General features: G+C 36.7%; 3 protein-coding genes across 6 annotated transcripts; 2 read left to right on the top strand and 1 right to left on the bottom strand.

Moving 5' to 3' along the window:
* Positions 1-536: 536 nt before the first annotated feature.
* On the top strand, positions 537-9,346 carry LOC114469350 (afadin- and alpha-actinin-binding protein). The gene is made up of 11 exons (XM_028456787.1): positions 537-648; positions 719-828; positions 3,859-3,927; positions 4,004-4,127; positions 4,712-5,755; positions 7,098-7,236; positions 7,359-7,462; positions 7,546-7,707; positions 8,773-8,848; positions 8,950-9,094; positions 9,194-9,346. Exons 5-11 carry the CDS (start codon positions 5,660-5,662, stop codon positions 9,279-9,281), a joined length of 810 nt encoding a protein of 269 aa, XP_028312588.1. The 5' UTR covers positions 537-648; positions 719-828; positions 3,859-3,927; positions 4,004-4,127; positions 4,712-5,659; the 3' UTR covers positions 9,282-9,346.
* Positions 9,347-11,112: 1,766 nt separating this feature from the next.
* nanos3 (nanos homolog 3) lies at positions 11,113-11,695 on the top strand. Its single transcript, XM_028456689.1, has one exon. The coding sequence runs from the start codon at positions 11,144-11,146 to the stop codon at positions 11,693-11,695; it is 552 nt and encodes a 183-aa protein (XP_028312490.1). The 5' UTR covers positions 11,113-11,143.
* Positions 11,696-13,708: 2,013 nt separating this feature from the next.
* LOC114468906 (histone acetyltransferase KAT6A-like) lies at positions 13,709-24,615 on the bottom strand. 4 transcript variants are annotated; one of them, XM_028456054.1, is made up of 8 exons: positions 24,497-24,615; positions 24,300-24,348; positions 23,435-23,538; positions 21,302-22,071; positions 19,123-19,567; positions 17,959-18,098; positions 15,222-15,326; positions 13,709-13,834 (listed from the first exon to the last, which is right to left on the bottom strand). In XM_028456054.1, exons 2-8 carry the CDS (start codon positions 24,334-24,336, stop codon positions 13,756-13,758), a joined length of 1,680 nt encoding a protein of 559 aa, XP_028311855.1. In that variant the 5' UTR covers positions 24,337-24,348; positions 24,497-24,615; the 3' UTR covers positions 13,709-13,755. The 4 variants fall into 4 exon arrangements, with proteins under 4 accessions (XP_028311855.1, XP_028311865.1, XP_028311876.1 ...); XM_028456064.1 differs by having other exon boundaries at positions 23,494-23,538; positions 24,497-24,580; XM_028456075.1 differs by lacking the exon at positions 23,435-23,538 and having other exon boundaries at positions 24,497-24,583.
* Between the last annotated feature and the right edge of the window lie 232 nt (positions 24,616-24,847).

Below are 24,847 nucleotides of genomic sequence, written 5' to 3'. Positions count from 1 at the left end.
AGCTGTCAATCAATGTTCACTGAGGGCTGTGCTACCTCCGTTCACTTTGAAAACAAAAATAAATCATTTCTTTTTAGCAAATATTCACTTTTTGGTAGTGTGCATGTGCGCGCAACAATAAACGGGAATAAAATGTAAAAGTAGTTTTAACAACCGGTACAATGATAAACTTGGTGATATTACAGCCTGTGCATGCAGTACCTCTCTGGTAACCTATAGTGTCCTGGTTTTAGTATCATCCTACAGGGACAGGTCAAGCTTCAAGTAGAGACCTTCAATAACATCAAGGTTGAGAAAATGGTGCAAACCATTTTAAAGGTGTGTTTTTAAAGTACTTTAATATGTATATGCACAACTACAGACATTGTGGTTTCCTTTCTGAACTACTTTCCCCATAACCCTTACCCTGGTAGTTTATGTCCTTTGTGAACTGTTACGCTGCTTTCAATCCACCTCTGCGATGATTGCAGGTGATAATCAGTGGAATTGACAACACCTGAGGACAAATTCTCATCCCAGTGAGGAAGAAGTTGCCTGTTGTGAAGTTTAAGCAGAGTTGCAAGAATTGCGATGTTCCCCATTTTTTAACTTCAGACATGGCTTCCAGATTTGGGCTGAGGACAGGTGAAAGAGGACAGGAGTACACAGGTAAAATATAGATAAAAATTATATCATTCTATTGCCTGGTTTATTCATTTTTTTTCCAACTTTTTCAAAGACGTTGGCTTACATGAAGATTCCAGTAACTTTTGCATGAATGAGTCCCATCACCGTGCCTCTTGTTGGGCTGAGAAAGCAGAGCGTAGAGACCAAGACGACTCTCTAAGGGTGAGTTTAAAAAAAAACAATCAGACAGGCCCATGCTGCAATGATAGGTTTCATTTAAATACATTAATTTCACTGCAAAAATAATGAGTTATTGGGGAACAGCAGATTGTGAAACCAACACTGTCAAAGAATACAACTTCCTGTGATATTTATTACATTCACCAAGAAAGTAATACTTTCACCAACGTTTGTTTGTCTCTCTGTCTGTTAGCAGTATTATTTTAAAAGTACTTAAAGAGTAACTAAACCCCTGCTTTCTCCTGACCTGCCACTAGGAGGAAAATTAAAAAATTGCCTTGATTATGGGCGGAGCTCCTGGAGCAGTTAGGACACGCCCAGTCAATACTATAAAATGCTATGCTAACTAGCTACTCATTACTCACTATCAGTGTTGGGAACGTTACTTTAAAAAAGTAATTAGTTATAGTTACTCACTACTTGATCGAAAAAGTAACTGAGTTAGTAACTAAATTACTCTATAATAAAAGTAACTCATTACCAAAGAAAGTAACTATTTGTGTTACTGTAAAAAAAAAAAAAAAAAAAGAAGTTGCTATATGTCAAAGAATTCAGATTTTTTTTAGATACGTGTGTCGTTGTGAGGTGCTTCATTAAATTTGAGTTGCTTACAACGGATGTGGACAAAGTCTTCACTCCTGGACATAATGAACACTTCACATACACGTTCTCGTCTTTGACCACAATTAATTTAAAGTAGTGTTTGTATCGTCACCTTAAAAATGACAACTTTTCATCAGACTGCTCCACGATCACCATCAAATCTGTAGTGGTTGTATGAGCGGTGCGTGTGCTGCTACAGGTGTAAAAACACTGGCTCTGATTGGCTACCGTGAAACATGACGACGCCTTAGCCAATCATAATCGCTCACCTTGTTTTTAACCCACCTCCTCACTACAGCTGCGTATGAAGCCAGGGGCGATTTCGGATAACAGTTTATTACGATAACGGCGTTGTAAAAAGTAATTAGATTACCCCGTTACTGGAAAAAAAAAAAACGCCGTTATTTTAAACGCTGTTATTCCAAACACTGCCCACTATACCTCTCTATTCAGATTGTAGAGCCCACAGGTGCTAGTTTTTATAAAAGGGGTGGGGCTAACAGTGCTTGTGACACAAGATGGTCCCAAAACATCACATGATCTTGTTCTCAGCCAATAGCAAAAATCAATTGTAATAGCGAGGTTTTAACCAATAGAGGGCAGTCACTCTGACTTTTTACAACAAAATATGCCAAATTGAAATACTTAAATGTTGAGAGTTGAACCAGGATCAATCAACAGCACTACTTCATACACAAATATATGTTTATTCATCAGAAAAAAAGTGGTTTTGGGGTTTAGTTACTCTTTCAAGGATTTTGACAATCTTTTTACCAAAGATGAACCACACAATAGAAAATTCCAAGACATTCTAGAAGGGATCCAGATCAATATACTGATTATTTAAAACTTGGGCATCCAAGGGACTAAAAATAATGGGTAACTTTTATCTACCACAATCAGATGTTTTTATGTCTTTGGGGGGACTAAAAAACCAAAGTTTGATTTGGACATAAAACATTATTTTAAATACTTGCAATTGAGAAGTTTTAATACAAATCAAAATAACCTGAATAAGAAAAACTGTTAGTAAAGAAAAAGTCAAGGTAGGACATTATCTCAGACTTTTACAATTTGATGAAAAACTCAATCAATAAGTTACTCAATTAGAATGAAGATTTGCAGGCTTGTATTAGTAAATAGGATTGGGAAATGACATGCAGTAAAACACACACAATGTCTATTAATAGGTGGCTACGGACACAATTCAAATGGTTAATGCGTATTTACATCACACCAGTAAAAATAAACAAATATAATAAAAACATCCCAGATACATGTATAAAGTGTGGCTCTGAAGGCACATTGATACACTGCATGAGGGAATGTAATCAGATACAACTATTTTGGAAAGAAGTAAAAGATTTGATTGGGAGGATTATTTCAGAACAGGTTGTTTTAATATAACCTGAAATATTTTTATTGTCTTTGTATCCACAAAAACCTAATCTTAGCAAATCTGAAACTACATTTATTGATTTCAGTTCACTGATTGTAACAATGTGATTAGACCCAGCGCCTCCTAGTGGTTAAAACAGATGCTGCCTAGTCTGCCACTGGAGAGAATCACATACTGTATATTAATAAGACCAAACAACACACATTTGAGAAGATTTGAGGACCATTTATATATTTTGTTAAGGACTTGGACTCTTGTGATGACTTGACTAATTTCTAAGTACCCTGTGCTACTGTTGTATAATGATTACCAAAGCTAAAGAAGCTATTGTTCTAGTTTGTTTTTTGTTATTGCACCTTTATTTGTTTTTTATTGTTTTCTATCATTAAGACCATGTATGAACATCTCTCTGTAATGTAAGAATTTGTAAATATTGTATTAACATGGTAAAAATCTTCAATATAATATGACTAAAAAATATACTGATTATCGATCAGTTTAAAAAATAAATAACAAATACTATCTCTTGTCATTGGTTAAATTCCAAAAGCTAATATCAGTTCGTAATTAATCGATATTTATGAAATTTGGTTCCTCAATTACTCCACATTTGCATCCGCATCAAATCCGAATGTTACAATTTATCACATTTTTTTTTTTTTTTTGAAAGAAATGGGCTACCCATACATTTCAACCTACTGTATCATTATTAATGAGGATATACATTATTTCTAAGCTTTTAAAGTGTGAATGATCATGGTACCATGATCAGGATCACTCATCCAGATAACTGCCAAAATATGGCAATGAGAATATTTGGCACTTGGAGGTTCGCGCTCTGGTTTCTTTTGCTAAAACATGGTATTTAATTGATTGACAACGTAGTGATTTCTGAAAATCTTTGAATGATAAACTTAACTATATACTTTCAACACTTTCTTAATTTCCCAGTTGTCCCTAATTTGACATTTGAAAACCTAAAACTCTGATTCTCACCTTTTGTCTTCAAGGAGCAGTTGAAAGAGATGGATAAACATGTAGCCAGACTTCAGGACATGCTGAAAAGTGAGCGAGATAAAGTACGTTGCATGCATTACTGAGAACATCATCCTAAGACCTCCACTCTCTATAACTTGCACCCTTCCTTTTTGGCAGTGCACCCGCTTACAGCTAAAGTGTAACCATCAGGAGGCAGAGCTGCGACACAGAGAGCTTCACAGCAACAGACTGAAGGAGCGTCTGTCTCAGCTGACTGACAGACACAGAGTCAAAGGACCATGTGAGGCTTTGTCAGTCATCTGCATACATCTAGGGCTGGGCAATATGGACCAAAACTCATATCTATATTTCTTTTTCAAATGATGATATACGATATTAATCTCAATGTTTTCAACTCAAAGTCTTAAAAGAAAGACAATTCTGGGTTTAATTTGCTGATGAATAATGCCACACTGGCACATTTATTAACAATATGTACCACGTTTGGCTTTTTCTCCTCACATGTGAGTGAGTTCTGTAGTGTGACTTGTTTAGGAGAAGGTCTGAGTTAGGACGCACTCAGAAATTCATCTATCTGTGCTTTTCATGCTGTTCTGAAAAGTAACGAAAGCAGCAACTCCAAAAACAAGTATTTTAATACAAAATAAGCAATGACACATATATATATTTAGCCGAAATATGGGAAAATTGTAAAGGACACTGTTTGACTGTACTATATGTACCAAAATAGATATAGGTGAAATTGTTATTTTCTTCAATACCAAAATAGAAAACTCGATATATCTTAAATCACGATATATTGCCCAGCGCTACTTACATCAGAATAATTCTAAAACACTTCATACTCTATTTGTTGCTTTCCAGCCATAGAAGTGCTGAATTGTCCTCCTGGAGGCAAAAGCAGAAGAGAACCATCAACCAAACTCTTGAGGTCTACATCGACAAAATTACTTGACAGGTCATGAAGTTATTTAAAGTCTTTTTTTCTGTTTTGTGCAATGTTGTGGATATGTTTGAAAATTGAAGTGTTTGTATTGGATTTTGCATTTTTAAGTGTATTAATTCCATTGTTTAGTCAAGGTAGTATCATTGACACTATTAGTGCTGACTTTACAATATCATATCCGACATTTTCTTTTAACCCTTTCAAAATATTTCAAAGATTCAAGAGAGAGAGAGAGAGAGAGAGAATGGCCATTGGATGTCAGTTTTATTTCAATAGTGCAATCATGGCTTTGTTCATTTCGGGCTTTGGTAAAATATGTTTCTAATCTTTGAATCTTTACATTTACTTATCTACAAAAATGTTCTAAAATGCTCATTAAAATCTTTCCACATGATAAAATGTTTTTGTTCCCAGTTAAACTAAAGTATATATAATATGGATTGTAAAGAACATTTAGTGTTTGTTACAAATTTAGACCACCAACAGAACTTTATCTACTTTGGCCCTCTGAATGAGGCTAAAGGAATGTATATCACTGTAGTAAAACCATTGGAAAGTGATATTTTCATAATACTGCCCCTTTAAGAGTCACTGCTTTTGCTACTTCTGGTTAAACTTGGAGAAAAAAATGGAAATGTAATTTTGGGTCCTATGAAGTACTATCACTTTGACCTCATTATTGATCACCGGTGAGTGTGTTGATCAGGATCAGATTACAACTGCTTTCTGGTCCACGTCTTTAACTGCTAACCCACCACTGTATGTAAATTAGGGTATTATCCAGATATATGCTTTAAAGTCCAGATGTTGGCAGCTCTTTTCCTCATTTTCACACACTCAGGAAAGAAGAGGCAGCCCTGCGTCTGATGCTGGAGCGCAGAGAGGCGGAGCTCAGAGAAGCAATGAAGCTGCGTCACAGCCTCACCACTTTGCTGCACGCTCTCAGGGTCAACATGGAGCAGGTCAGGAACCATTTCAGGTTTTGCTAAATAATATTACACACATGGGAAGGGGTAAACGGGGTGAGAAAGCTTGCTGCTTTGGGCATTGTGAAGAAAGAACAAGTCGCCAGATTTAGCGAAAGTCACTGTAAACACCTTGTCAAGAGAGGAGGGGGGAGTGTGGTTGATTCCATACAAGTCTCACGATTATACATACTGCAGCTTTAAGAAATATTTTGACTGAGCTCCTGCTACTTGTATTGGAGTAGTTTTTTAAAAGTAGTAACTGTACTTTCACTCAATTAATAAAGTACTTACTGTATCTACCTCAGTGTTTCTCAAATGGGGGTACGTGTATCCCTATGGGTACGCAATGGCATTACAGGGGGTACTTGAGAGAGAGTGAAAGATTTACAAATTAAAGGATTAAAAATATGGGGTTTTGTTTTTTTTTTTAATAAAATGATATTCATTGTAATGATAATAATGATCTTGATGAGAATATCAACTGAAAATAGTAAACGGTTTTAGTCCCACAATAGGTGAAAGATGACCGTAAATGATAAAACCTATAGGAATACATCTATTCATGAGATGCTAAATACTGTTTCATTGTATTTATTTTTCAAAATGATATTTAAAATGCCTGTTAATCACTCATCATTATGCTCTGGCTGTTTTTTCATAGTTTTCTGAGCAAAATGTTGCAGTCAGAGGGGGTACTTGATTCAGAAATTAAAGAAAGGGGGTACTTGAGCAAAAAAAAAGGTTGAGAAGCCCTGGTTTATTCTGTTGTTGCTTGGTGTCCTCTTTTTTGAGTTGAATGATAAGAATAAATAATTACTTTTTTTAATTGGGTGAATTATAATTTAAAAATAAATGAGGTGGACACCATAACCTACATTAATTTGTATTTATTGTGGGAAGTTTTGCGGGGCACTGGAGCCCACTTTGCCTACACTGGGATAATTTCAGGTCACACCTCGAATATGTCACCAGTCCATCAGTGTTTACCACCTCACACTATGAACACTCTCAGTAAATGAATCACTCCTAAGAACCTCGACTTGAAGCAGAACTTTTTAATTGGATCACATTTAACTTTACAAGTGTAATAATAGATAGTGGCTGTTCTGTCGTGGTGCTTCAGCTATGATCAACTCAACATTTTAAAAGTTTAAATTACTTTTGGATTATTCGTTTTAAATTGTTGTAGTGGGAAAAACATTTAATTCTTTTGAGATGTGATTGTTAAAACACTAAAACTTTACAGTACTTGTACCATAGCCGTTGTAGTCAGAGCAGTGTATCAGTATCAACACTAAGAAGAACCGTTAAAATATATATGTATTTTCTTTCACAGACTTTTTTTAACTCGGGTGAAAGTTGCCAAAATGATGAGAAATCATTGGATCAAGCTGAGGTGGCACTTGGTGAACATGTGACTGGAGGAGTGGTTCACAGTTGGAGAGAAGTGCAGAAAAGGATGTGCTTGTCTGATGGTGACTTACAAAACAAAGCAACAGTGTGATGTGTTCAATGTCAACAGCAAGCATTCATTAGTTGTTTGTTTTATTTTGTAAAGCAAAGCCTTTGAAAACAACGAACTGTTCCCTGATTGCAGGTCAAACCACTGGAAGCACCGACCAGGACAAGCTTCTGGCTCAGCTGGAAACTGAACTGAAAGAGTCTCAGCAGCTGGTTCGGTTGCAGCAGCAGCTGCTGCAGGTTCAACTATGAAACAATCGCACACATTATAACTAGTTTTCTTCAGAGAAGTGATTTACACACACTCTGTGTTCCTTGTGCAGGACAGCCTTAATGAAACTGTTCCCTCTGAGCTGGCTGATTCCTACTTTCTGGAAGAGTGGGAACGTGTCCGAATGCACTGGGCAGAGTTTGATTGTCAGAGGAAAACTTTTGAAAGGGAGCGACAGGCCTTCACTGATGCTGCCATCCGACTGAGCCGTGAGGTGAGAATTACACTCTACCTCCTTAAAGGATTCCTCCACTGTTTTTACAAATTTGGCCTATAATCTTTGAAATTTACTACTTTTATGACTAACAAAACACATTATATTACACCATATAAATTTAATTGCCTTTTTTTTAATAAAAAAAAGGGACTACTCTACACTCCTAGAACTTGTGTTCCTCCATCTTGAAATCATGTGATTAATGATGTCACACGGCCCCACTGCCTGTACACATCCCATTGTTTTCTAATGGAGTGAAGCATTCAGCCTGTTTTTAGATCATTTAGCAGCTTTTTCAGTCAAAATGACAGCGTGTGCTGCTTTTGGTTGCTCTAAAACACAGGAAAAGTTAGAGATGCCGATGTTACCATTTTTTGTTTACCGAAAGAGGATAAAAACAGTTGTGACCCGAAAAAAAATCTGTGACCACAGGGGGCAACAATTCCAACTTGGTGGTTTCGTAGTGGACAATGAAGCAGAGAAGCAGAGCTCTCCTAAGGGACTTGGCCAACAGTAAACTCCTACGTGAGAGTCCTATTCTCAGGTCTTCAACAGTCCGTGATTACTCACCAACTTCAGCCACCAGAGCATTAGCCGTGCACTGTTTAAGGGAGACTAAAGGTCCCTGAGGAGAGCTCTTCTTCTCTGCTGCACTGTCCACTACCAAACCGCAGAGTTGGAACTGTCGCCCCCTGCAATCAGAGATAAACAAATGAGGGTTACATCGGCATCTTTAAATTATCCTGTTTTTTTTTTTTAGAGCACATGTTGACAATTTGACTGAAAAAGCTGCTAAATTATCTCAAACAGGCTGAATGCTTCACTCCAACAGAAAACAATGAGATGTTTACAGGCAATGGGTCCGTGTGACGTCATCAATCAGGTGATTTCAAGATGGTGGAACACAGCTACTGGAGATGGAGCACTGGCCAGCTCAGGCAAAGTAAATTAACTAACCTCATGGAGAATGTTCAACTTCATTCACAGAGGTAGGATTACATAGTTGTACTTAATTTGATTTAATATGTTTTTATTTGTTACTTGGTTCACTCCTGAGAACAGCAGCAGGAGTTTAAGCTACAGAAAGCCTCTCTAGTGAAGCAGCAGTATCTATGTAAATCACCGAGCAACGCTTCCAGTGAGTGGCACTCGTCTTTTTTAATATATATAATTTTATATATATATATATATATATATATATATATATATATAATCACAAACAAGCACTTTTGAATCTAGATCACTCCAGTTTGGGGATGAACAAAAGCTGCTTCAATGCTACTCCAACATCCACACAGATGGGAACAGCCACTGGAAGAGTTGGAGTTAAAACGCCGACCACTCCTGAGCTTTACTCTGAGCTTGGTCTCCCGTACAACAGCAGGTAATAAGAGATTAGTTCAACAGTGTGAATCCATATGACGAATGAATGAATTCAACTTTAACAACTTTGCCTGTTTTTCCCTCCTCCTTCCTGATCTAGAGAAGGTAATCATGACTTATGGGACGCCATGACATACGAGTTGCTGCACACGCCTCCAGCTCCACGTGTAGATTGGTCATTTAAATAAAACATTTGTAGTAGATCAACACGACATTTTTACCGTTCCGTTTAATAAAGAATGTTTGCATCAAACCAAGGTGTTTCTCATTTGTCTCATTACACCAAATGAACAAGGCTGTTCAAAGTGACTGTTAATTAACACAAAGCAGAAGTAGCAGTAATTTACCAATGAGTGGTTTTACACCAACTGTTTGTTTTCCCCCTTAGTCATCAAAACTGTGGCAATGACATAAGGAGGACGACAACCCAAAATTGATGTTGAGGCAATAAAAGTGAACTTGCTGAGGTTTAACTGACGATAGCTGGAAGGAAGTGGATCTACCTTTCTGTCCAGTTACACTGGGCTGTCAGCAGAGCCTCAGGGGAGCTTGAAGAGGACTTGTTCAAACAAAACATGTGGACAAACAGAACCAGACTCAGTGGTAGAGTGGGTCGTCCAATAACCGATGAGTTGGGGGTTTGAATCTCGCTCTATCAGTTGGCGTTGTGTCCTATACACACATTGCGTACTATGAATTGTGCATGAATGCTGATGGTTGGCGGGGCAGAGGTTTTTGTCACAGCGTAGCTTACCACCACTGGTGACTAATGTGAGTTACTGGTGTGAGTGAATAATGGTTTCTGTAAAGCGATCTGAGTCACCTCGAAAAAAGTGCTATTTAAGACCAAGCCATTCTTATTATAATCAAACTATACTAACTTATTTCATGTCCATAAATCATGAGTCTAGAAATGCATTTGCATTCAACAAAATTTTCAATTAAACTTTGTCTATATAAAGCCAATTATAACAAGTCATTTTAAAGCGCTCGTCACAAAATATACCTTTCATGTAAATGTTTTTTTTTTTTTTTTTGCTTTTTGAAAGAATAGTATCCTGTCAACATGATGTTATATAATGCTGAACATGTACTTGCAGCATGGTTGGTTTATATCTTTACAAAGCTACTGTTTTCAAAGGATCTGCAGCTGAAAGTGACTTTACATCATTGTTTAAGGTTTTTATTACAGAAGGTGTAGCACAGTGTTTATAAATAGAAACTTCATTAACATTAAATGAGTCATTAAAATGTTGGGATGATTTTTTTAATCATGCCCACTTGAGGATAAATGGAGCCGGACAAGTGAGCTTGGTGCCCCTGCTTTGCATGGGGACATGGGGAGTTTTGGCTGACATACACCAGTACGCAAATGTAGTTTTATTTATTTCATTCAAGACATTCAAACATATTTCTTTCTCTTCCACATTGAAAACAAAGATAAATGAAAAGGAGCAGAAAGAAGTAAAAACCTATTTTGCAAAGCAGACATTTATTAAACAAACGCAAAGTGCAAAGCAGTCATTGTCAAAACTCATTTGAAACCACAATACAGTCACATTTCTGTCTCATATTTCTTCAACATTATACATTTCACATTGTTTTTGAAAATATTAAGTGATCTTGATCATTTGTCACTGTTCTCAATTTGGGGTTTTTTAATATCTCTATTCCTCACAAGTTATTACTTTCTCGCTACAATAGTTTTGTTTTTGTTTTTTTAAGTAAATGGTAACTTTTAATTTGAGTACTATTTAATTGAGCAACATTTTTTCTTGTACTTGAGTATTTTTTGCATGACTCCTTGTACTTGAGTACAGTTTGGATCTAGTAACAGCACTTGTACTTGAGTAGGATATATTAGTACACTTTACACCTCTGAGTATTTGTTTTGCTGCAACAGGTGACATCTCTCGCGCTCTCTGATTGGATACAAGCGGCCCTAGTGTGTCTCTACTATCAGATCACCTAATTGGCTGCTGGGATCACGTCTCTAACCAACACTTGTACTCAATTATCAATTACAACAACCCAGAAGCTTTCGTGCGTCATGGCGTCCGAGGACGTTTATTTCCAGCCGTGGAAAGACTACTTGGGACTGTCACACACTTTCAGCAACATATTGACCCAGAATAGTTCCTCTGAGTTGGACCATGGACATCAGGACTACAGCGACATGGTCAAAGCGCTCATATCCCTGCGCGTTAAAGAACCCCGGGCCCAGGACGCTGCGCCAGAGGGTCTCCAGAGTCTCCAGAGTCAACCGGAGTCTCCTAAAGAAGTGAAGGCCGTGGTCAAAGCGAGTGGAGCCCGTGGATCGATGAGGGACCTGCGGAGGATGAACCGTGTCAGACCCGATCCAGATCCGCTCCAGACTCCTCCTGGACGCGCCTTCTGCAGCTTCTGCAGACACAACGGGGAGTCCGAGGAGGTCTACGGATCCCACTGGCTGAAGAACCAGGCAGGAGATGTTCTCTGTCCCTACCTGAAGATGTACGTGTGTCCTCTGTGTGGGGCCACAGGGGCCAGAGCCCACACCAAGCGCTTCTGTCCTAAAGTGGACACCGCGTACAGCTCCGTGTACTCCAAGTCCAGACGATGAACGCACGACCGCAAAAAGGTTGTTTCTCTCCCTATTTAATGGGATTTCACTTATTTTTAAGTTAGTGTGGCTTTCTTTGTGTGTGTGCTTTGGCTTGCTGTGTAAACTATTGTCTTTTTTTTATTTATATATATTTGTTTTACTTGCTCTGACTTGTGTGTGTGCATGCTGTTTTCACTTGTACTTTCCACACACACACACACACACACACACATACATACACACAAATGACTGCGTTTGAGACATTTTTTTTTTAAAAAAAAAGCAACGTGTTACAAAAGAAAAATGTACGTTTGATTGACATGCTTTTAAAACGTGGTCACATGATTTCCACTTTCACGTCTACTGTCTAAAAAAAAAACCAGACTTTCCATATCATCACAGCAATCATGCGAGCAATGCATGTCAGTGTTTTATCTTTGTTTATATATGATGAGCCTCTTATTGTTCCGAGCTCAACCTTTTGTTGTTGCTGATGCATGCTGTTTTATTTTGAAGTATTTATAAATATCTTATTTGTTTAAATGCTTATGTTGTCACTTTTATTTGTCATTGTTTCAGAAGTGCAGAAACTTAAATGGAAAGTTACATGTGTGGGAAATTCACTTTCATTAACAATACCAAGTATAGGAAATGTTTTACATTTCTAATGTGAAAATTCATGTTTTGAAGCAAAAAATATACCCCAATATGACATTCGGTGGGAAAAATAAATTAAATGCTGAAAGTAAAATGTCAAGCATGTAATGATTGTAGGGAACCAAATATCAAAATGTTAATGAGCTGCTACTTAATTTCTATAAAAGTGCATCTTAGTTGTGTAAACAGTTTTTTTCATTTTATTAATAAGTAAATACTAACACATTTTTTAAAAACTTGTATTTTTAAATTCTTGTCACCTACTGGTAGAAATGTGAAAATATTGTTATTTAACTTCCCTTCAAAATAAAAGCACAAGATCTTAAAGTTAAACCGTTTTATCGTAGCCCTGGAAAGTGTCTATAAATCACTTTATGGACTTGACCCACAAGTTGAGAATGTCTGTGTTGCATTATATTCACTATTAGGTGTTTCATCTGTGAAGTACAAACTATCCAAAGAGTTAATCAATAAATATTAAAGATTAAGATTAAATCGGGGATTTCGCCTTTAATTGGCCATGTAATGTTGTTACATACATGGAATTTGTCCTCTGCATTTAACCCATCCCTGAGGAGCAGTGGGCAGCCATTTTTGCGGTGCCTAGGGAGCAGTTCGGGATTAAGGGACTTGCTAAACATCCCAGTGATGGCCCAGGTGAGGTATGAGCCGGCAACCCTCCGATTACAAAAAATAAAACTCGTGAGGACTGAACAGAACAGGACTTAGTGTCTTACCTTTTAATGCATATTTTTTAATGGTGTTTCTACTGATTAGGTTATTGGGTTTATTACTAAAAAGATAATCGACTAGACACGTCACTGGAGGTCGTCTATATCAGTGGTTCTATACAGGAAAACAATTTCCATATTAATATTCCCAAGTTTGCACTTAGAGTTATAAATTAGACAACATATGAAAGGGCGACCGTGGATTAGTGGTAGAGTGGGTCGTCCAATAACAGAAGGGTTAAGGTTTGAATCCAGTTCTATCCAAGTCATTGTGTTCGTGTTTTTGGGCAAGGCACTTTACCCACATTGTCTAGTATGAATGTAGAGTGTGAGTGTTGGTGGTGGTCGGAGGGGCCGATAGCGCACTATGGCAGCCTCGGCTCTGTCATTCTGCCCCAGGGCAGCTGTGGCTACAATAGTAGCTTTCCACCACTGTGTGTGGTGTGAAAGAATAATGCACGTCAATTTAAAGTGCTTTGAGTGTCAATGATAAAGAGATATATAAAATCCAATGTATTATTATAATATTAACAGTCAAACACAGCAAATCTTTATTGAGCAAACAACTCTGATTGAAAATGGATTACACATTTTCACAAACATACAAACATGTTTGCAGTGAAAAGTTTGAACATTTTATAAAACAAAAACCTGCTGAACCAAGCCTGGAGGGAAAAAAAAGGTAAATCCTCAACGCCTTGAACTTCTTGAACTTTTGCTGCTCCGCCGCAGGTTCTCCAGCTCTCGATGAGTGGCCATTACCCTCCGACTGAAACATTTAAAGAAAGAACAAGCATGTTTTTCAGTGTTGTGTTTACATTGTTCTCCTTAAGACTTGATTTTTAGACAAAAACGTTCCTAAAAAGTGAGTGACAGACGTACAAAGATTTATTGAAGTAATTTAGTCTAACCTGGCTTTTCTCGTCCTTAAATTCACTCATTTTTATTCTGTAAATAAATCAATATGTGTGTTTCTATATAATGCCAGATTTTATTATATTGACTGATCATGAAGCTCCTCAATGCACAGCTCTAACAAAGTGTTAAATCAGCGTTTTTCAACCTTGGGGTCGTGAAATAAAATGGGGTCACCTAAAAATGTCTTGTAATGATAAAGTTTATTTTTTTTAATCATTAGTGAAAAAAAAAAAATTACTCAAAATGATCTATTTTACATAATGAAAAAACAATACATGATATAAAGAAATAAATAAGGAAACATCTCCTACTTATACTTATATACACAACTATGACAGACACACATTAGAGATTTCATTTTTTTTTTTTTTTTAAACATTAACGCCAAATACAGATTTATTTTTACAGTTAATAGAGAATCTGTTACCTACATGGGCTGCTTTAGGACATAATTTCTAGTAAAGAGACTTGAAGAGTTAATAAAAAAGAGTTTTCGCTGGTTACACATATCAAACCAGGGGTTTTTAACCTTGGGGTAGTGACCCCATGTGAAATGAAATAAAACAGGGTCACCTGAAATGTCTAGTAATAATAAAATGAAATAATCTACTGATTATGTTTGTTTTTTTAAAAAAAATTGTATTTATTTTTTATTGATCTATTGTAAGGAATTAAAAACACAATACATAATATCACAGAAATAGACATACAGTGCAGAAAGCTCAAAGATTATAAATTATTTATTTATTTTACAAATTAAAACATCACAATTTGAAACAACTGTATCTTATCATATACTTTCACTTTCTCAAATATAAATCTAGTTCAAATAAAATGCAGTATAAAATGATCTGAGCTGACACTAATTGTCACGTTGTGCACTAATACTGGCTACTTTGTATTTGTAACAAACATGATCAAAAAACAAATTTTACAGAAAAAAATAAGTCTCTGGGGTCACCAGACATTTGTGTGTGACAGAATGAATGGGGTGAGGACAGCAAAAAGGTTGAGAACCACTGCCTTAAATCATCAGAACTAGTCCTGACATGATCCCACAGCACAGACAGGAACATGATGGGGCTCAAACTGACCAATGGGAGCAAAGGTCAGAAGGTTAACTTTGCTGGAGTAAATAAAAGTTACAGGGTCATGGGGTGTCAGTAAGGTTAAAAAAAACCTGCACAAAATGAAAACAATGCAATAAATATGCTTAAAGATAAAGACATTTCACTCACTTTAGGGAGGAAAGCTCTTTGATGAGCCCACAGATTAGGTTTGTGGAGTCCTCGTGATGGACTGAAGCATCAGATCTCTGACTTTTCTCCAACTCTTTGTCCTCACTGGAAGGTAGAAGTTTACACATTATTAGTCACAGTGCGGACAGCAGCAAATACCCTAAACAGAAATAAGACATAAGGAAAAGCTATGAAAAAACAATAGGGGAGCAACATAAATAGGTAGAACAAACTTCCCACAGGTTGAAAACAGTTTAAACTGATCAAATTATGGACTTTTTAAAGTGAGTTTAAATATACATTAATTTGCATTGCATTTTTAATTCACTTAATCAGGGCTACGTAGCATTCAAGGGTAGGGTCATCATTGCAGACGGGCATCAGCAAATAATAATAATAATAATAAACTAAAATGTATTTTTTTTTATTAGGGGCAGGGAACCTATTTTTATCCTGGAAGTTGATCTTTTTTTCTTCTTCTTCAAAGAAAATCATACTCTACTTCCCATGTGCAAACACGCCTAACAATCATCACATTTTCCCATGTTTTAGAGGACCTCAGCTGCAAAAACAGGTCAATAGTCCTAAAGGTGGCACTACAGCAAGACTCTAAAATTCAAAACTTTGAAAATTCAATACAAATCGACCAAATGTGCAACTTCAGATTTCCAATTTTCACCAAAATGTGGCCTCAATATTGTAGAAGCTTTTGTACTACAACTATTTTTGCTCCACTGAAACCAAACGTGCTACAGCACATTTTTACACACGAACCATCCACACAGATTTTTGATTTATCAAAAATTGAGCCTACAGTGCATCAAAATGTTTGCCTGTAAATGGCGATGTAAACATATACTTGCTACATACATTTTTTTATATAAATGACAAAATTTAGGAGTCGTTTTAGATGATGTTTGGAAAATATCTGAATTTTATCTCAAAAGCTGAATTTTCTACAGCATTTTAAATTTTTTCTCTCATGCACACAATTGGTGTCAATGCAAAAATGTCATTTTGAAACATCAGTTTTTCCACTTATGGAGCCAATAAATCATTGTTAAAAACAAATGCTGTCTAGATGCAATATGTGCATTTTGGTCTGAATAACTGAATTTTTTACATCCGTTTGAAATCTGCTCTTTAAATGCTAACAGCTGCTTTCTTACGCACAGGTGAATGGCTTAGTCAATTAGTGAAGCTACAGGTGACATTTTAAACGCGCTAATTAACTCAGTGAGATAAAGCATCGACTCCTGGGCCAGAAATGGTGAGTTAAAGCCTCAAAGAATGAAGAATGCACATTAAAAAGCCACCTTTTAAAATATTTTTACACTCTGCTTGTTGCTCAGAATTCCCCTATTTTGCCTAGAATTGAAAAAAGCTATCATAACGTTCAGAAAGTTCCAGAGAAAGTTTTCCTTTTTAAACCTTTTCAACCCATTTCAACTTTATTACTAATGTTAAGCTATTGCTAGGTTAATGCTTAGCTAATGCTCGGTTAATGCTATTGCTTGGCTAATAATAATAATGCATTGGATTTTATATAGCGCTTTATCATAGACACTCAAAGTGCTTTACAGAATTAAGGCATTATTCTTTCACTCCACACTTATTGGTGGTAAGCTACTATTGTAGCCACAGCTGCCCTGACGGAAGCGAGGCTGCCATAGTGCATCAGCGGCCCCACCAACACTCACTCACGCACTACATTCATACTAGGCAATGTGGGTGAAGTGCCTTGCTCAAGGACACAATGACACAGACCACTGGAGCGACTGTACCCCACCTAATGCTAGGTAAACACTAATGCTAGGTGAGTGCTATAGCTAGGCAAATGCTAATGCTAGTTAATGCTAACATTAATGCTAGTTAATGCTAACATTAATGCTAGTTAATTCTAATGTTAGCTAAGGCTAATGTTAGCTAAGGCTAATGTTAGCTAAGGCTAATGTTAGCTCATGCTAATGCTAGCTATTGCTAATTAATGTTCATGCTAATGCTAACATTAGCTATTTCTAAACTAGAGAAGTGAGATGCAGGCCAGCACCTGTAAATGTTAATGCTAGTTAATGCTAATTTATGCTAACGTTAATGCTAATTTATGCTAACGTTAATGCTAATTTATGCATAAGTTAATGCTAATGCTAGCTAAGGCTAATGCTAGGTCATGCTAATACTAGCTAATTAATGTTCATGCTAATGCAGTGCAACGCGGGCCAGCACCTGCATCCTAACTTGCATTTTCTTCAGGAAATTTAAATAATCCAGTTTGTTCTGTTTTCTTGTGGCTCATTTGCAGAAAGCACATCACTGACACTGCTGCACTCAATATTATAACACTTTCATTGAGACGAAGCATTAAAAAGAAGATAGAAACGTCATAAAAATGTGACCACCTGTATTCCATCTGTCTCCGCACCAGCTTAATTCACATTTGGCAGCAGTAATATCAGGTTATGTAATATATTAATGTCATTTGTCATCACATCACTGAGGCCTCATTCTAAGTTTTACTTGCATGACAATCAGGCGTAATCCCCGCAGTCTGCCGCTAATGTCATCACCTCTTTCCCTCAGTATGTAAGTATTCACTAAGTATTTCAGGTCAACTCTCCTCTATGATTGCTCTCAGAAGCTACTTTTAGTTAAACATAGAAACCTTTTTTTTTTTTTTTTAATTCTATTCTTCGCTCTATTCCAGCCTCTCACTGCTGCCTCCTTCCTACTGTCTTACATCAGATCAATGGTGTTCAGCTGTGAGTCCGACACGTATTCTGAGCACACGGATCCATTTGGTTCTGTGGTAATCTTGGTCTGTTTGTGGACGGCGTTCCCAGGGGAAGATCCAGCTGCAGGTTTATCTTCATTCTTACCCTTAGCACAATAAATGTAACAGTACATGTCAGTAGTAAACATACAGACATTAGATTCATAAGTCCTGGAACTGTCAGTTACAAGGCAATAAAGAACGAATGTTGGTCATATCTCAACCAATGAAATAGCTGCCATGTTAACGGTCTGTTAAGTATTTTCATATATTCATAGAGGGTTGACGGTTCAAAATCCACTCCCCTTATTATAAAAGTAGACAAAATCCAAGTCTCATTTATACATTTGCAAGAAACCTTTTTATTACAATGGGTCAATTATAATTGTAATCACGTAATTGGTAATTAATTACAATTATGGCATAATTCACACTGGAACAGTGAAAAGGCCCCTGGGGGGGTCATAGGTCGAGAGGAATAAAAATGTAAACAAGCTCGTTAACTCTGTTGATATTTCCAACCTAACAGCCTTTTTTAATGTTATTCCAGAGATCTTTAGTGTTTTAATAGTGTTTATATTATTAATATTACATATATTTGGACTCGAGGGGGGACCAGGGTTTTCCGCTGATGTCACTTTCGGCCGATCCGTCCACTTTCAAAAAGACGATGGGAGCAACTCTGCAGCACTATGGAAGCAAGGGCAGTCCCCTCGCTTCCACACAGGTGACCCCTGGTGAATGAAAATACCAACTGAATTTTCAGCTCGAGTGCAGCATTAGCAGCGAACTCGCCCTATCTGCCTTGGAGACCGATACTACGTTTCCACAAAAAAAATATTTCAAGGAATCAATGCTCTAACGATAAAAATAATCTAAATCTGTCACTCGTTGTCATCCAAGGCAAATTTATCCCCCTTGACCTTTGAACTCACGAGAACTGAAGGAGACGAAACTTCCCCCACATTCAACACAGGGTGAGAACAGTTTAAACTGATAAAATTATGGAATTTTTCAAATGAGTTTGAATATACATATAATTAGCATTGCATTTTTAATTCACTTAATCAGGGCTACACGTTTTCAACTCATGATCTACGTAGCATTCAGCTGTGATATGCTGAGACTCACCTTCTCCTCTCTCTGGGACACGCTGGGCATCACTGCGGCCTCGTTCACCTCCGTTTGGACAAAGTTCACCTCTGTGGCCTGAGTGTCTGCAGTAGGTGCAGATACTTCCTCTCCTGTAACCGCAGCAATGATGGCCTCTTGTTTGCCAATCTTCTCACTGTGACTTGTGTAAACACTGTCCTCTAGGGAACATTGTGCTGGTGAGGAACCATCTTTCTCTGCTTGGATCTCACACTCAGGTTCTCTACTCTCCGTTTCGCTCCTGTTTGGTTCTTGCAGCTTGTGATTCCCTGAATGTTTCTCCTCCGGTTCCTCAGCAGGCGGATCTGACTCTGGATGTTGGGTTAGGATTTGTTCCTCAGCCTCACACTGGTTCCCCTCTTTCTCACAGACAGTGTTTGTTTCACTTGATGATTTCACAGGAGCGTGGACTTCAGTCGTTGTGCTGTGTTTGGTGAAAAACAGAAAGTCGCAAATCAAATTTAGTCATCTTCTGTGACTAAAAATACCAACTTCCAGTAAAAAAATACAATTTCCCTTTTTGTTTTTATACATGGACACACACAAAGCCACAAATACATTTGGAAAGTAATTAAATTGGAACAGAATACCGTGTCAAACAATGAACAAACCCCCCTTGGGAAAGAAAGAAGTGGAAAATAACAAATAAAGTGTCAGTTTTGGTCCCACCCCAGGCATGATATGACCGGAAATGATAAAAACTACAGAAATAAATCTATTCAGGAGCCACTAAATCAGTGTTTTTCAAACTTGGGGTCGAGACCCCATGTGGTGTCGCCTGGAGTTCAAATGGTGTCGCTTGAAATTTCTGAAAAATTAAAATAGAATTTTACTTCATTATTATTATTTTAATTAAAACAACACAATCTTAAACTACTGTATTTCTATACTTTCACTTTGTGAATCTAGTTCAACTAACATGCAGTAAAAAAAAAAAATATCTGAGCTCAAATATCATAAAAAATTAATTCTAGAAAAAATGTCTTTTGGGGCGTCAGAAATTCTTGATATCAAAATGGGGTCACGATCCAAACAAGGTTGGGCACCACTGCACTAAGTACTGTTTCTCTCCACTTATTTACAAAACGAGATTCTTTAAAATGTGTGTTATCACTCATTTATTCCATCATTATGCTCTGTAGTTGTTTTTAACTAATTTTCTAAGCAAAATAGCAAAATGTTGTAGTCAGACAAATGGGGTACTTGGATTCAGAAATAAGAGAAATGGGGTACTCTAGTCATTAAATATTAAGAACCACTGTAAAGAACATCAATGACAGTCAGACTCAGTTTGTGTGTTCATCTATATTAGTGAAATAGGAAATAAAGGGTTGCCATTTGTGGAAAAAAAATCCTGTACATACACTGTGTGTATTTAATTTTTTTCAAGCTTTAAAAAAAAAAACATGAGTCATCCTTGAGCCACTGGTAAATAGACAGATATTTACAGACTTCCAGTGCAACAATAAGGAATGTCTTGCTATTAAGGATGTGAAAGCTATTCTGCCTTTTTGTGGAAGGTTAAATGAAAGTGAGGGCGTCAGGAATCCCAAATATAGCCATCGGAGGGCAAGGTTGAGATTTAGTCCAAGAAAAGTGAACGTAATAGTAAAGTAACCTGATAGTTTAGATTTGCAGAAATGCAACCTCTATATAACACATCAATTCCCATTTTTCTGATGTTACAATGAATGTGTTTGTTTCAGTTTTCTGAATTGAAATACATGACATAAAAAAAAGTTTTCCAAATTTTGCTAGATCACATTTTGCCTTGTTCTTATTGATATTTTGAACATCTGTACCCAAAAGGTAGTCAATATAACAATTCTTAATGCTCAACCAAAGAATAGATTGACTTTCACAGATTTCAGAAACTTTAACAATATAAAGGGAAGTATGGTCATTAATAGTTATACCCCTGTATTTAGAGTTAATGAGTAGAAACATTAGAACAATTCAAACACTATTCCTGAAAATAGAAAAAAACGTCAACATTGTGGAAAAGTGTGCAACCCCTAAATGTGCAGCGATTGACTCCATTTTTGGTGCAGATGTTCACAATGTCAATGTGAACAAGGCAAAAAGTGATCTGGCAACATATTTTGAAAATTAATTTTGTGAACCACCCTAGTGTAAAGTCATCCAAACAGATGCTGACCTGTCTTTCTCCTGGCTGTTAACAGGCTGTAGCTCTTTTCCTCTCTTCAAGTTGTCGTCTACTGGTACGGTTTGATGTGTGGAAGGTGAATCCACACTGGTTTCCATGGGAAGTGGCTCAGCTGAGATATCAATACTCTGTTTTTCTTCCATCATCTCACAAATGTTCTGATTCTGCCCATTTTCACATTTTTGAACTGGAACAAATTGGCTGCGCTTCTTCTCTGTCAGACCACGCATTCCCATCCTTCTCTTCTTCTTGGCTGGTAAACTCACAGCTGCTTCCTTTGCTGGTTCTTTAACGTCAAACACTGAATTGTCATGTGGTTTGACTTGATCAGAATCCTTGTCATCGTACAAATTACTCTGAGAATTAACCTTTACACACAGTCGCTTCTCCTCAGTAGTCAAACACAATCCATCTCCTTCAACAAGGACTGGCAGCACAATCTGGAGTAAACGACCTTTCTGTAGAGCTTCTTCTTCTTCTTTTTGCTTTTCCATTACATCACTAGTATGAACTTGAGGGACTCCAAGCTGGGGATCACTGTTGTGCTCGTGGGCAGTAGTCTCTTCATGGATTGTAGTAGTCACATTTCCTAAAGGTTCTTCTGTATCTTTATGGATCATTCCTGTGAGTTTCTCATTGGTTGTGTCATCTCTTTGTTTAGGTTGAGAACACTCCTCCTCTTGGTTTGTTTCCAGAGGGCACTCACTCACAGCGGACTGGGATAGAGCATTGATTATTGCAGTGTTGCTTCCTTCAGTGTCCTAAGAATTTCAAACAGAGAATGTTTTGGTAAGTCCTGTCAAAGTACAAAAATACTCTAAACTGTAACTTGTATTGTTAATTATTTTTAAAAGATAATTTTTAAAGCTGTCAGGGACCATAACTGACATTTTAAAAACACAAAGACAAAAGGTACGTCCGAATAGTCCCTCTTATCTCCTTTCCTATACACTTTTCATTAAGGCAGTGACTATGTGTAAGGTTGCTGAATCAATATACCGCCCCTATTTGGCCAGTTTAGGTCACGTGACAAAGACTAACCCTTACCCTAAACCTAACCCTAAAAATTGTTGCAATATTGGGTTAAATCCTAACCCTAACCCTAAGACGCTACGTACATGTACTTTGGTAACCGTACCAATAGCACCGGGAGTTGTCTGTACGGCAACCGTACAAATAGACACTTTCTTTCTTTAATCCCGTGGATGACGTCAATGGAATAAGGAAAGGCGTTAGGAAAAAAAAAAAAAGGAAAGGTGTTAGGAGACAAAAGGAGTTAGGGAAAGGCGATCACGTTGTTTTGACAATCAGACGCAAGATAAAATTGATTCTGCGATATATAGTGATATTTCATCGCCCAATTGTTGTATCGATCCAAAAAATGTCCAAATTGATTTTTTAAATCATGTTTTTTATGTTTATAAATTATTTAATTGCGCCAACATATGCATAGCATGTAAAAATCCGGCCAATAGGTGTCAGTGAACCACATAGGACCTTGTTAAACTACCTCACTCCTCTATGCATTTTATTTACATAAAACATACTGGGCACTTTTATAGATTTATGTAGTTACTTTTTCTTCTTCTTCTTCTTAATGAATTTAAGAACTTATCAGAATCTGTTGTCAAAGCAAAAGTTCAACTTTTGTGGAAAATGTGATTTGACAGTTTTGTAAACATACCACTTGTTTTTGATATTTGTACTTGAATTACAGTTAGTTACCATTTACTTGTTTACAAGTTTTTTAAAAAATGAAATAAATTTCATACCATTTTGTACTTGTAAAGGTGAAATTAGTAATATAGTGCGGTGTATATTGTATTGTTTAGTATCGGCATATTTCGGATCGTGGATATCCTAATGTGGATACTCACAACCTCTTTCCAACAATACATTATTTAAATAATTTGAGCATAAAGAAATTCATTGATAATTTATGTGTGCATATGTGTACAGTTTCATTTAGCTCAGTGTTTTCCCACAGTTCATCCTAATGTGCACCAAACTATTTACCAAGTAGCACAATGCAGCCTTTTTGTGGTACACACTGCTACCTAGTGATAATCTCCTACAGCACAGTTTGTTGTTCCTCTGCACTGCTGTTGGAAATGGATAAATTACCTTTTGATGGACAGGAGGTGGAATATCAACAGTAAGAGGAGTCGCTTCACTTTCCTTACCATCCCTCTTTCTGGACCGAAGAGATTTCGCTGCTGGCAAATTATCTTAAAACACAGTCAAATCTTTCATTTGCAACATTTTTTTTTCCCCGTTTTGCCATCAGATTAGTAAAAAATGTTGACTTTGGCTATAGACAGCACACTAATGAATTAGTCCCCTTGTCGAATGCACTAAAGCTTAAAGACTTGGTTAAGTTTAAGACATTGCAAATAATAATAACAATTAAAAAAAACATGTTACCAAAAAAAAATGTCAACAGTTTAGTATCAGGGAGGGAAGCAACCCATTTAGGTGAGTTTTTAATTTTAAAAGAACTGTTACATGATATATTTTAAGGCCACATCTAATTCATCGATATTAAAGATTAAATAAAATGTGTTAAATTAAAGTTAATAATATGAATGCAGTCCAGGGTTTCTCAACATGTGGGTAGTACGTTGTTGCCTCAGCAAAGACAAATCATATTTTAGTGCAATTATTAGCATTAGGGGATTTTTTTTTAACAGAAAGCCATTGTGTCACACACTAGTGGGCAATATTTGTGTGTGTGTGTGTTGTGTTTCCTGCATCTACTGTTAATGTTATCAGGAAAAAAGTGAATTTCTATATATATATTTTATTACAACATTATGTTTATATGTATTGATGTATTTTTGTAGAGCACTTGTCAAACAGACAATAATTACTCATTGCTTTAATTACATCTACGTCACTCGTTGGAAAAAAACATGGGTTATAAATTAAGAATAAAAGTGCTTCAAAACTTTAAAAGCCCACAAAACAATGGTTTAATATTTGTATTTACCATTAGTTCCAACGCTCTTTGCCTTTCCCTTCACCATTTCTTGTTTCTCCTGAGAAAAAAACAAAACAAAAAGCGAAATGCTAGCTGTTGTTAGCTAATAATCAGTCAAAAACCCTGACTATCGACACACCGCATTCACCACCAAGAAAACACACAAACAAGCTCAAAAATGTTATTCACGTGTCATGTTAACGCACCTGCTGGAATTTTTGTAGTTAAAGTGAGTTAATTTAGTTTTTACTTCTGTTACGAATTTTTAAAAAAAATTAAAAGTAACAGGTTCCCGCGGTCTGCTTTTCCAACGCTGCATTCACGTATGTCGGAAGAATCAGTTTAAATTTCTTGCATTAATTAATTAATTGTTTTACTTGAACATTTGTAATTTGCATACTGTATACAAACGATCAAATTATGGGTCTATTTATTTTGTGTCATACAATGGGAAATGAAAAGCAGTACGCTAACATAATGTGTCCCACATGTACAAATATGTTATGTACACTCTGAGTAACAAAAAAAAGAAAAAAATATGAAAATAATGATAATAA

This window comes from Gouania willdenowi, chromosome 1 (assembly GCF_900634775.1).
Source record: "Gouania willdenowi chromosome 1, fGouWil2.1, whole genome shotgun sequence".
NCBI lineage: Eukaryota > Metazoa > Chordata > Actinopteri > Blenniiformes > Gobiesocidae > Gouania > Gouania willdenowi.
This window is presented reverse-complemented; position numbering and strand designations above follow the sequence as displayed.

Excerpts from the sequence above, each read along its gene's own strand:
- nanos3 (XM_028456689.1), top strand. The coding sequence starts at position 11,144 with ATGGCGTCCGAGGACGTTTATTTCCAGCCGTGGAAAGACTACTTGGGA.
- LOC114468906 (XM_028456054.1), bottom strand. The coding sequence starts at position 24,336 with ATGGTGAAGGGAAAGGCAAAGAGCGTTGGAACTAATG. Across the intron at positions 18,099-19,122 it reads TGTCCCAGAGAGAGGAGAAG|GGTAAGAATGAAGATAAACC; the intron begins GTGAGTCTCAGC and ends TATTGTGCTAAG. Across the intron at positions 15,327-17,958 it reads CTGAACACCATTGATCTGAT|TGAGGACAAAGAGTTGGAGA; the intron begins GTAAGACAGTAG and ends TCTACCTTCCAG.
- LOC114469350 (XM_028456787.1), top strand. The coding sequence starts at position 5,660 with ATGCTGGAGCGCAGAGAGGCGGAGCTCAGAGAAGCAATGAAGCTGCGT. Across the intron at positions 7,237-7,358 it reads AAGGATGTGCTTGTCTGATG|GTCAAACCACTGGAAGCACC; the intron begins GTGACTTACAAA and ends CCCTGATTGCAG. Across the intron at positions 8,849-8,949 it reads ATCACCGAGCAACGCTTCCA|ATCACTCCAGTTTGGGGATG; the intron begins GTGAGTGGCACT and ends TTTTGAATCTAG.